The sequence below is a fragment of the Morone saxatilis genome, unplaced genomic scaffold (assembly GCF_004916995.1).
Source record: "Morone saxatilis isolate NCDOM2014 unplaced genomic scaffold, NCSU_SB_2.0 Contig7, whole genome shotgun sequence".
NCBI lineage: Eukaryota > Metazoa > Chordata > Actinopteri > Moronidae > Morone > Morone saxatilis.
The window spans coordinates 17019898-17030262 of record NW_023340246.1 but is presented as its reverse complement, the minus strand read 5'-3'; the positions used below and the strand labels follow the sequence as shown (position 1 = coordinate 17030262).

Sequence of the window (10365 nt, the reverse complement as noted above, 5' to 3'; positions counted from 1 at the left end):
GAGAAATGGGTTTTATAACCAGCATGCAGTTAGATTGTAGCTGCATTTAAATGATTGCAGACCTTCTGCCCTTAACAGGGTTCCTTTGTGTTAAGGTTTGTCCACTGGAGAGTGTTGCAGCTCTGTTGGGCCTCCATCTGGCCAGCTTCCTCTTCTCTTCCTCTGTGTTCATTAACAGTCCATTTGTTGCATCGGCCCGAGGTCTTACCCGTTCAGCTCATCCTGATGTTGCTGATGAGCCAATAATGTACAGATGGTCCACTTCATTCAGCCTTATTAAGCCTCAGCACTTTTTTTTCTAACCAGTATTTTTATCTATCTCTGAATTGATTGTTTTTCTACCTGCTCAAAGTCTGAAGTTTATATGGAGTTGATTTGCCATTTGGTCAACTATTAGAAATGTATTGTATTTTAAGAAACATTATGAACAATTTCTTTGTAAAAAAAACAAACATAAAATACAATAAACCGACAACGTATACAAAGTGTGGTTCGACGTTTTATTCTTTTATGGCGAATCGGCAACCGCAAGAACACAAGGTGGCACATTTTAGTTGCACAACGTTGAGAAAGTAAACACGGATTATTCCCGGTAACGTGATGCGCTGCTGGCCAATAAGATTTCACTACGAACGAGTATCATGAAATATAAATTGTAGCTTTAACGGCGGGCAGGATTGTGTGTTTGTTCAGTTACACTATGTGTTTGAGATTTACTATACGCACTTTTAATAACAGAACAGTGTGTTTGTGTGTGGAAATGAAACAAAAACACACAACGCGTTCACAAAGGAAGCTGCACTCTTCAACCGCTCATAAAGACATTTACTATTTTTTAAGTATACATTTTAATTGTAGTAATTTAAAACCCATAAGAAGTGTAAAATTAGTAAAAACATGTTCACACACTTAGGTACAATTAATATAAATAAATATATTGATAACTGTTTCAACTTCCGGCCTTTCTTATGTTTTCAAAATAAAAGTCAGTGTAATGACACTAACTTCTTGTCTATTTGAAGCTGATGTTAAAAAAAAAAAATACTTCGTGAAGAAGTTAAACGTGTAAAAGCAGCGACTGAAACCGGTTATATATAAATACGGATTTTAAAACTAACCTCTAATTGTGAGAGTGGACCTGTAATTAACGCTAAACTAACACATTAATTACAACTTATTCTGTCCTCAAACTTCTTCAACCTGAACTTAAAACGATAGCCACAATTAAACAGCGCTGTTATTTATTAGAACCTCGACGCTTTATGTTTAGAGTCAACTAAAAGTAATATCATAAAGTAATATGAGTGAATATCCATTAATACTCAACTGACATTACCGTTAGCTAACGTTAAATAACGGTTAATTAACTGACCGATTAGCTACAGTTGGACGCTCCCTTCGATGGCTTCAGTTAGTTCAGTTAGTAGACAAATAAACTGTATTACGTTACCTTGAACATAAGACATGAAGCCAACAGACCGAGAGAATTAACAATATAAGACTTAACCCGAAAGGTTTCTTTATTTAAGCGTTAACCGACCTGTCGTCGTCTAACAGTCACTAAAACTACGTTATTACCGGATAAAACAAACTACCAGCAGGGGGCGGTGGTTTCTCTGCTTGTGTTATAAACATAGGTGAAATTTTATAGTGATTTTATACGTTTTATCTTGGAATAATTTGGTGAACAACTGCTTAGCACACGTACACGCAGCTCACAGAGAGTTATTTCGTTTCTCTGCCAAACAAAATGTTTTTCAGTCGGCTCACGAGTTCTGTAAATTAGATTCGTAAAGACGACACTTTTATTCTGAAGGAACACAACCGGAAGTCGTCTTGTTGCTGGGTAACATCGGGCCGCAGCCATGGACGACTATCAAACAGAGGACGAGGTGGGTTGATACTTGAAGCTACATCTATTTATTTTTATCACCCAGCAAAACAACATTCAGATATTACCGCTAAATTATATCTCGTAACTGACACGCAGCGTTAATAACCGTCGGGCCGGAAAGTAAGTTAATAACGTTACAAGGCGAACCCGCCATGTTGGCTGGCTCGTTTAAAAATGCACTGTTTTCTGTTTTTTCACCAGACTGCGTTCGTCGTTGAAGAAGTGAGCAAAATCATTAAAGAGGTGAGGCAAAGGCAGCCTTAATGCCTCTCTGTGCATCCACAAACTTAACATGTCACCGGCTCAACTTTGTGTCTAGCCTGCTGGTTGCTAAGGGCACTGTAACGGTTGCTAGGCAACGCACACAGTTAAACCATGACGCCTTTAAGTACAGTTTCATATTTAATTTAGCTGATTATATGTTTTTATTATATAATGCGGAGTGCAAAGTCATGGATTCAATCATATAGAATAATAATAATATAATAATAATAATAATAGTATTACTGTAAGGATATTAAAATGTGTAGTTTTGTGTGTTGATCAGCTCCTAATTGATCACCTCTTTGTTTAAACTGTCTCTGCAGTCAGTAGAAGCAGCCATAGGAGGAAATGCCTACCAGCACAGCAGAGTGAACCAGTGGACCACCAGCGTAGTGGAGCAGTGCCTCAGTCAACTCAGCAAGCTGGGGAAGCCTTTCAAATATATTGGTATGTGCGCTGTACAATCAGTGACTTTAAGAAGTAAAACAGTCACATTCTGATGGGTTTGGGCTCTGAAGTTGGTATTAAATGATAGATATGTGTTTTGGGTTTTCCCACAGTGACCTGTATCATCATGCAGAAAAATGGAGCAGGTCTGCAAACAGCCAGCGCATGTTTCTGGGACAACACTACTGATGGTAAACCTCTCTGTTATAGGTGCAGCTTTTAAAAGATCTAGCATGTGCTCTCAAGTTATGTTTTCAACGGTAACAATATTTGCATGACGCTCGTGTAAATGGATAAACAAAGTAAGTGCAAGGAGCAGCGGTAAGCAGTGTGTCGGCTGAACAGTCGGTGTGCTCTTGAGCAAGGTAGCTGTCTTAAAAATGCTGCAGCTTAGCTTTTTAGTATTCTGTCACTAACTTTGAATGTGTAACTGTCACAGAAGTAATTGTGTATTACACCCAACAGGAAGCTGTGCAGTGAGATGGGAGAACAAGTCCATGTACTGTATCGTCAACGTTTTCGGGCTGTCCATTTAAACCAACTACAGTGTACCTTTAGTATTTAAAATGTGTGTTTCTGAGAACCAGCATGTTATGTTTGACTATATTTGAATAAAAATGTGCAATTGATCAAAATAATACCATGCTGTATGTACTTTGCTTTATTTACATGTGACATGACAAAATGCTACATGTACAGCTTTTATCTCATAAAGCAACAAAAACCTCCAACATATCGAGACCCACAACAACCTCATTTGAACACCTTAAACGATCATAAGCTACATTCACACTGAAAGAATCGGAAATATACATTTATATCAAAGCATTTACAAATTTGAAACTGGAGCCCATTTAGAAGAAAAGAGTGATGTAACGACAAGGCACCGTTTTAATTAGAATACAGGTCGTAATATTATTTGTAAAGAACAGAAGCGTATTTGTTTTGGGTGTTTTTTTGTCCATAAGCTCCAGTTTTATAAAACAAAAGTAAAGGGCAACCAGTCTCATACTGTAGGCAATATAAGGAAAAATACAGGAGAAAAAACAATTACTTAAAATAATACGTTCTAGAAAAGAAAGATGTATTTGGCCGATGGTATAACTACTGTATGTGCTGGGATGAGAAATGTTCAACATGATAGATCAGTAGTACATTTACATAAGGTTGTGTAAAATCCATGCAGTTCATCAAAATCAATCAATCCAGGTAGTCGGATAATACAGTATCAAATGTAGTTACTTTTTGGCAAAATAAATACAATTCTTCAACAAGTGCAATGACAAAGCTTCTTTCCAATGGAAGAATTGGTAAGATTTCAGTGGTACCCACTCCAGTTAAGGCTCTCTCTGTATTTTCTTAAACATGTCTGAAGACAAAAGAGAATTATTAGTATTATTAGTCAACAGCCAACACTGCTATGGCACTTAAAATCCCCCGTTCATCAATCACGTCAGTGCTGGCGAGTCACAATGCAGCGTTAAGAGCGCACTTACGGCTTCTGCAGCACACGTTTCCTTAAATCTCTACCACCAGTTTAATGTTACTCAGCTTTGGCCAGATATTTAGTATTCTCCTATTCATCTTCGACTGTCAGAGAGCAGAAAGGAATGGCAAAAAACAAAGTGCAAGTACAGAGAGACAACAGTGGTTCAACACAAAGCATTAATAATAACATTAATTTTACACAAAAACATTAGCGGTTAATGCTGGTTGTGAGGGAAAAAAAGTTTTGTTTCCTTTGCTTCTGAATGAGACATAAACAATGAAGAAAAAGTGTCCACATGCCCCAACTCTCAATCAAAGTACAGTACATTCAATCGACATGGAACTTCTCCTTTTTTTAAAAATAGATTTATGTACACTTACAGTATATAATTTGCGTAGTACCAATGCGAGTAATCCTTATTTACCACCACACATGATAGTTTGTTGTACTGTGTTCTCATAGTGTCCGACAGGGACACAGAGATCCCATTAGTCGCTGTCACTCTCATCCTGGTACTTGGCGGTAGCTTTGATAGCGCGTCCGTTTTGTAAAGGCATGTCTTCGTAATCGCTCCTTTAACAAAGACAAAGAACATCAGTTGGTTAATGTAAAGTTCACGCTGAATACCTCCTCTCAGACCGTAAGAATTCACTAAAAAGCAATTAGGTTAACTAAACACTTACCCGTATATTACTTCATCATCTGAGTCATTCAGCATGGAGAAAGCAGGATTATCCTTCAGCTGGGAGTCTGGGGGAATTAAACAAAACCTTGTTAGGTTGATAAATCAGTTCATTATCTGCTGCATTGAAACTGTGCTGTATTACCTACCATAAAGGGCATTTTTGGAGGGGGAATACACAAACGCCAATGTGTACAAGTAAAAGTTGAGCAGGCCATAGAATGATAAAAATTCAGCTGGTATGTCTCGAGTTAGGGAATAATTTCTCACATATTTAAAGACAAAATGTTTTAAACATTTCATTTAAAAAAAGGTCCTGTGTGTAACATTTGGGAGGATCTATCAGCATAGATGAAATACGATACTTACGTATGTTTTCATCAGTGTATTAATATAAAATCCTTGTGTTTTTGTTACCTTGGAATGAGCCCAATGCATTTCTACAGTAGCCCAGAAAGGACCAAACCAAACTCTGGCTCTAGATGAAGCCTTTGTAGTTCCTCTACACCTTGGAAGAAGAACGGTATTCGCTAGATGCCACTAAATCCTAACCAACACACGGCCTTTTAGTGAAATCATGATCGAAATTAAAATATTGTTTTTAAAAGGATATAGTTTTGGTAATGCGTCGACAGTTCAGCAACAAAATTCTCTTGGAGAGCCTTGGAGCCAAACCTCAGGTAGAGAATGATCATGCTGGAGGAGAAAGAGCAACAAGAACATCAGTGTCAAATTAAAACCAAATTAACCACAAAGGGCTTGAGCGACGAATGATTTTGTATTTTCCTTTAAAAACACACCTGATAATAAGGACCACAAACGTCAGCGCTGTCAAAAACCTGAGCCGCAGATCTAGTGATGGGAAACACGCAGCACGTTAGTGTTATCAGAGTAAAAGGAACTGACATACAGAGGCGTGGTGTGCTGTGATACCTGAATAAGGCATGTTCTTGAGTTCGGAACAGGCCCTGACAACCAGGAAGATCAGGTAGAGGATGTAGAGGGCCACTACAATCAGGAAGAAGATCTTCATGCCCTGGAGAAATAACATTGGACTTTATTAAACTTTGGGCAAGCGAAGACATAAACACCAAGTCTGTATCTTTACAACAAAGCTTAAAGGTCTCACCTGAAAGTTTACTATGTCCACTTTATACTGATAGGTAGGGTCTTGGAGTTCATTAACCCTGCAAGTTCAGAAAAAGAGAGAAGATCTTTTTACTCCTGTTGTAATTCAGAGTTTAAAATCAGGCTGCTAGTAGGCAGTGAGGTCAGACTTACGTTTGCCATATTCCCAGTGTAACTGCTGAGAGCCACAGAAGTCCTACAATGATCAGCTTAGGCAGGTAGAACGTCAGACATTTCCTCTCACCCTGCGTAAAAAAAAAAACACATAAAAACACATGAAATTAGATTCTCAATAAGGTAAACATGAGACAGAGCCACTAAAGTTTAGATACAGTAGTGGACCCACCTGGACTCTGATGCCATGATAAACACAGAGCCAGAAGAGCAGCAGGGCGCACAGGAACAGAGCCTGAAAGAAAGCATCCAACGTTCCTGGAAACCAGCTGTTCACCAGGAATGACAGCGGGAAGAAAGGATCTGAACAGCAAAAGCAATAAAACATACATTGAAATAATGGCCTTTACCTGTAAAATATGACCTGAGGAGAGATAATACTCAAACTGACCATTGTAGAGAAGCAGCAGAGGGAGCAGGATAGACATCCACTTCTGTTCTATGCCCCAATCCCTCATGGAGAACTTCCTCAGTGAGTGTGCAAACAAACACTGAACAAACATAAAACATTAGTCCTGCACCTGGTAAATGGTTTTTGTCAGACTGGAATACCAGTAACATGAAATTCAGTGAGATTAAGTTGTAGAAAAGTAATCTGTGTTCCTTACCGTCACCATAAAGGTCAACACCACAAAGACAAACCGGAACCAGATCTCCACTTGCGAGAAGGTGGGGTTGTACGTTTTCCACTAAGGAAGAAGAGAACAAAAGGGAGAGAAACAAAAAAAGAGTAAAAAGTCTGTGATTGACCTGTGAGCTCAAGATATTAAAAAACAATAACAAGAATCCAACGCAGCAACATAAAAAGGCAAAGTTTGTTTCATGAGCTAGAAGAAAAATGTCACTTACCACAAACTTGACCTTGATTTCATATGTGATATTTTCAAGGCCTTTGAAGCTGACCATGACTTTGTACTGGGTGTAGTTCAGGTAGCCCAGATGGAGCACAATGATCTCATCACATTTCTGTACGGAGAAACAACAACGATGTCGGTTCAGTCGACGATCAAACTGAACTCAAACTCAAGAGACTACTACTGCATTAAAATCACAGAGTTGCTGATAGAAATGTGTGAGGTTAACTATGGAGCCCAAGCTTTTCTTTTTAGGTTGTCATCCAAAAGAACATAATATAAATAAGAAATAGAAAATCCTTATTTTGTTTGTTAGAGAGGATGACAGCATTATCATGGAAAAATGTACACAGTCCAAGTATTGGTAGATGTTTAAAGGCACTGTCTGCATGTATATCCTTAGAAAAAAATGAATATTCTATTAAGGGAAAATAATTTTTTAAAAGTATGGGTTGCTTTTATTAATCATATTGAACACGTAGAGCTAGAAAGTATGCTGGGTCAACAGAGTGAATGTGGAGATGATTGATATGCTCCTCTGCTCGGAGCAGGATGGAGGCCTAGTAAACCTCGCTTTACGGTGACTGTATGATCGGATGAAGTCGGACGTTGATTTTGATTTTCTATATATTTTTTGTATATACATAGCGTTACTTAACTGAGAGCCACTGGACTATCTAAAGAGGAGCAGTGTTGTGAAAAGGAACTGAAAGACCTCGTGTTTGCTGCGCTATAAAACTAAAACTAAAATAAAACTGCACTGTAAATCACTGACCTGCTCTGAGGACGTCACTATCTGTCTATCTGACACTCCGCACTCACCGATCGCTACACTGCGATTTAATTTCATGACGTAAAAGACATTTCATAAACTCTCGGTGCTGCGTTGGTTGCTGCTGCCTGACTAAGTGATTAATGACAATTCAGCATCCTGCAAGAGAGGAAGGTGGCTGGGCTGCTGATTGGAACTTACTGTCCCGCAGTGAAGCGTTCGGGATTTCTGCCGCACGTTTTTTAAGCGCATCACACTGGCGTCCTGCATCACTCCCTTCAGATCAACATTGATCACGATCGGCTGCTGGAAGTCTCCCACTGACACAGAAGGCATTAAAAACACGTTATTAACCAAAGCCAAGCATGTTTACAAAAAATAAGAGAGAAAGCTATTTGAGGTGTCTCATAGGGACGTCCTCCACATTTGAGTGTCGTGGTAAACAGTTTTCTGTGGTCTTACTGTTGCTGTGTTCAGCCTGCATCACACAGGTGAGCCATAGCTGCTGGTTGTAGGTGGTGAGGGGAGGGGAAACTAGATTGAAGGGTCCAGTCTGAAAACATACAATGAGTGACAATTAATCAATTTCAAAGACACACAAAAGGTTATTGCAGCATATTTGCTTACATCATAACACAAAACCGCAAAGAGTTTCTCTTAACACAAGAGGATATATTAAATTACGAGTGGAATCAGGGATGCACCAAGACCAGTATCAGGTAATTCATTATGTAGTCATCAAACTACTCCAATATACGTAACCGCTCATTATTTGAGCCGGTAGGTGGAGGAGAATTTCATTTTTAAGCAACTTTTACAACAACATTAACAGCATTTCATTTGTTAAAGTCAGAAAATCAGGAACATCGGATGAACATAAATCATTGCAACTGTAATGCTATTATTAAGTACTCTTACTGGTACTCGGTATCGGCAAGTAACCAAATGTAATTACTTGTATTTGATCTGAATCAAAGTGGTATTGGTGCACGATGAAGGACGATGTGACGAACTATCTAAATATAAACTAAAATATCAGCATTACATGACATTTGACTGTACATCCGTGTCTGCACTGTACTGCTATACAATCCTCTTTTATACATGCATCACTATATCTGTAACTTCACAGAAATACGTAGCCTTGAATGGGTAAAACATAACTTTAATACCATTTATGCACTACATTAAGAAAGGGCTTTTTAAAGATTTTATATACAAAGATGAGATGAGATGAAGCAATGTGTAAAGGAGGAAACAGACTGTTGGGCCTTTCTTTTCCAACACACACAGTTCAGTTCAGAAATGTGCTTTCTTTTTGCACTAGTATCCCTGATGTGCACTGCCTGCAATTACTGCAACAAACACCTTTTTATCTTACCTTAACTGAGATGTTCTTAAGAAGCAACTGATAACCATTGTGCTCTTGCTCAGAAATAATTCTAGGACCTACAGAAATTACAGAAATTAAGACAACACAATGAATATGTTTTCACAAAGCAATGCCCCAAAAGAAGTGCAAAACAGAAATATCACAGTCTACTTAAAAATAAGATGGACAAAACTTTACTTGACATTTTGCTACCTGATGACAAAAGATTAAGACAGTGTCTGCGCCTTTAGTAACCACATGTCATCATAACGCAACAAAAACTGAGAAAAACATATTTGCCAGTTTCTCTTTTTTTTTGTTTTTATGAAACACACGCTGAAGTCAAGAAGAATAGGTCTCCTAAATTAGACTACATGATTAGTTCCCAAGGTGTTTAAATGTGTGCAACCATACTGAAAGTTGCATAAATAGAAATAAATGCTGCGACCATAAACATATGTGAATGCTTTTACGTTACAAAGCTTATAAAGATGCCGATAAGCAGCATTTACTCTGACATGAAAATGCCATGCATATTCGTCTGCGTTACAAAACCCAGTTGGGAGCCACTCGACCATCAAGAAAGGACCAGTTTAGTGAAAACATGAGTTCCTGTTCTTCAAGTATTCTGCTATCAGAGCTTGATAATTGTAATTTCCCAGCTTGGGATCAATAAAGTATATATATCTATCTATCTAATGAAGCACACTGACTCTCTCACTTCCTCTGCATCTCAAAACCTTAAGTCTGTGTTAAAACGACCCACCGTTGCAGTATTGATTACAAGCCATACCTGCAATCCCAATGAAGACTGTGAGGGCAAAGCAGATCAGGAACAACACGAAGACCAGGACGAAATGCCTCTTAGACAGCGTGTAGAGCCGCATGGGGGCCAATCTGTCACAGGGAGAGTTCATCAGGGTCAACACACACACACAGGCAGAAGATCAGAGCAACAAAAACAAAGATAATGCCTGTTTCTGTGCTTAATGTTCGCCTACATCCTGTGATTCAGGATGTGTCAACACAGCTAGCCTCAGCGCGCTAGTTTAGGGTAGCATGTAACAGATGGCAGATCCTGCACAGTGGTTTTAACACTTTTAAACGCGTCTTAAACACCGGCGACGCGTCTCGGGTGTGTCCGCTGACCCCCGGGCTCACACTTACGGCTCCATTTCTGTCGGTCCGCGGTGTCGGTGCCGAGAAAAGACGTGAAAACTTCGCACTGAATCCACATCCGTGTTATCGTCCACGTCAGTCTGCGACAACTGGAACGCAGCGTCACCGAG

General features: G+C 39.0%; 2 protein-coding genes across 2 annotated transcripts; one reads left to right on the top strand and one right to left on the bottom strand.

Annotated features, from left to right (window-relative positions):
* Nucleotides 1-1801: 1801 nt before the first annotated feature.
* On the top strand, nucleotides 1802-3243 carry dynlt1 (dynein, light chain, Tctex-type 1). The gene is made up of 5 exons (XM_035678914.1): nucleotides 1802-1892; nucleotides 2096-2137; nucleotides 2482-2605; nucleotides 2719-2796; nucleotides 3071-3243. The coding sequence occupies exons 1-5, from the start codon at nucleotides 1866-1868 to the stop codon at nucleotides 3139-3141; spliced, it is 342 nt and encodes a 113-aa protein (XP_035534807.1). The 5' UTR covers nucleotides 1802-1865; the 3' UTR covers nucleotides 3142-3243.
* A 5-nt stretch (nucleotides 3244-3248) lies between these two features.
* tmem181 (transmembrane protein 181) lies at nucleotides 3249-10365 on the bottom strand. Its single transcript, XM_035678913.1, has 17 exons — nucleotides 10244-10365; nucleotides 9870-9973; nucleotides 9086-9153; nucleotides 8167-8257; nucleotides 7906-8024; nucleotides 6928-7044; nucleotides 6687-6767; nucleotides 6470-6569; nucleotides 6251-6381; nucleotides 6058-6149; nucleotides 5906-5963; nucleotides 5710-5812; nucleotides 5577-5628; nucleotides 5390-5472; nucleotides 4926-5015; nucleotides 4778-4844; nucleotides 3249-4667 (listed from the first exon to the last, which is right to left on the bottom strand). The coding sequence occupies exons 1-17, from the start codon at nucleotides 10249-10251 to the stop codon at nucleotides 4583-4585; spliced, it is 1449 nt and encodes a 482-aa protein (XP_035534806.1). The 5' UTR covers nucleotides 10252-10365; the 3' UTR covers nucleotides 3249-4582.

Bases quoted from the DNA above. Each gene is read 5' to 3' on its own strand.
- dynlt1 (XM_035678914.1), top strand. From the start codon at position 1,866: ATGGACGACTATCAAACAGAGGACGAG. The intron at 2,138-2,481 runs GTGAGGCAAAGG...CTGTCTCTGCAG, and splicing joins TGAGCAAAATCATTAAAGAG to TCAGTAGAAGCAGCCATAGG. The intron at 2,797-3,070 runs GTAAACCTCTCT...TACACCCAACAG, and splicing joins CTGGGACAACACTACTGATG to GAAGCTGTGCAGTGAGATGG.
- tmem181 (XM_035678913.1), bottom strand. The intron at 6,768-6,927 runs GTAAGTGACATT...CTTCTTCCTTAG, and splicing joins AAATCAAGGTCAAGTTTGTG to TGGAAAACGTACAACCCCAC. The intron at 6,150-6,250 runs GTGGGTCCACTA...TTTTTTACGCAG, and splicing joins ATCATGGCATCAGAGTCCAG to GGTGAGAGGAAATGTCTGAC.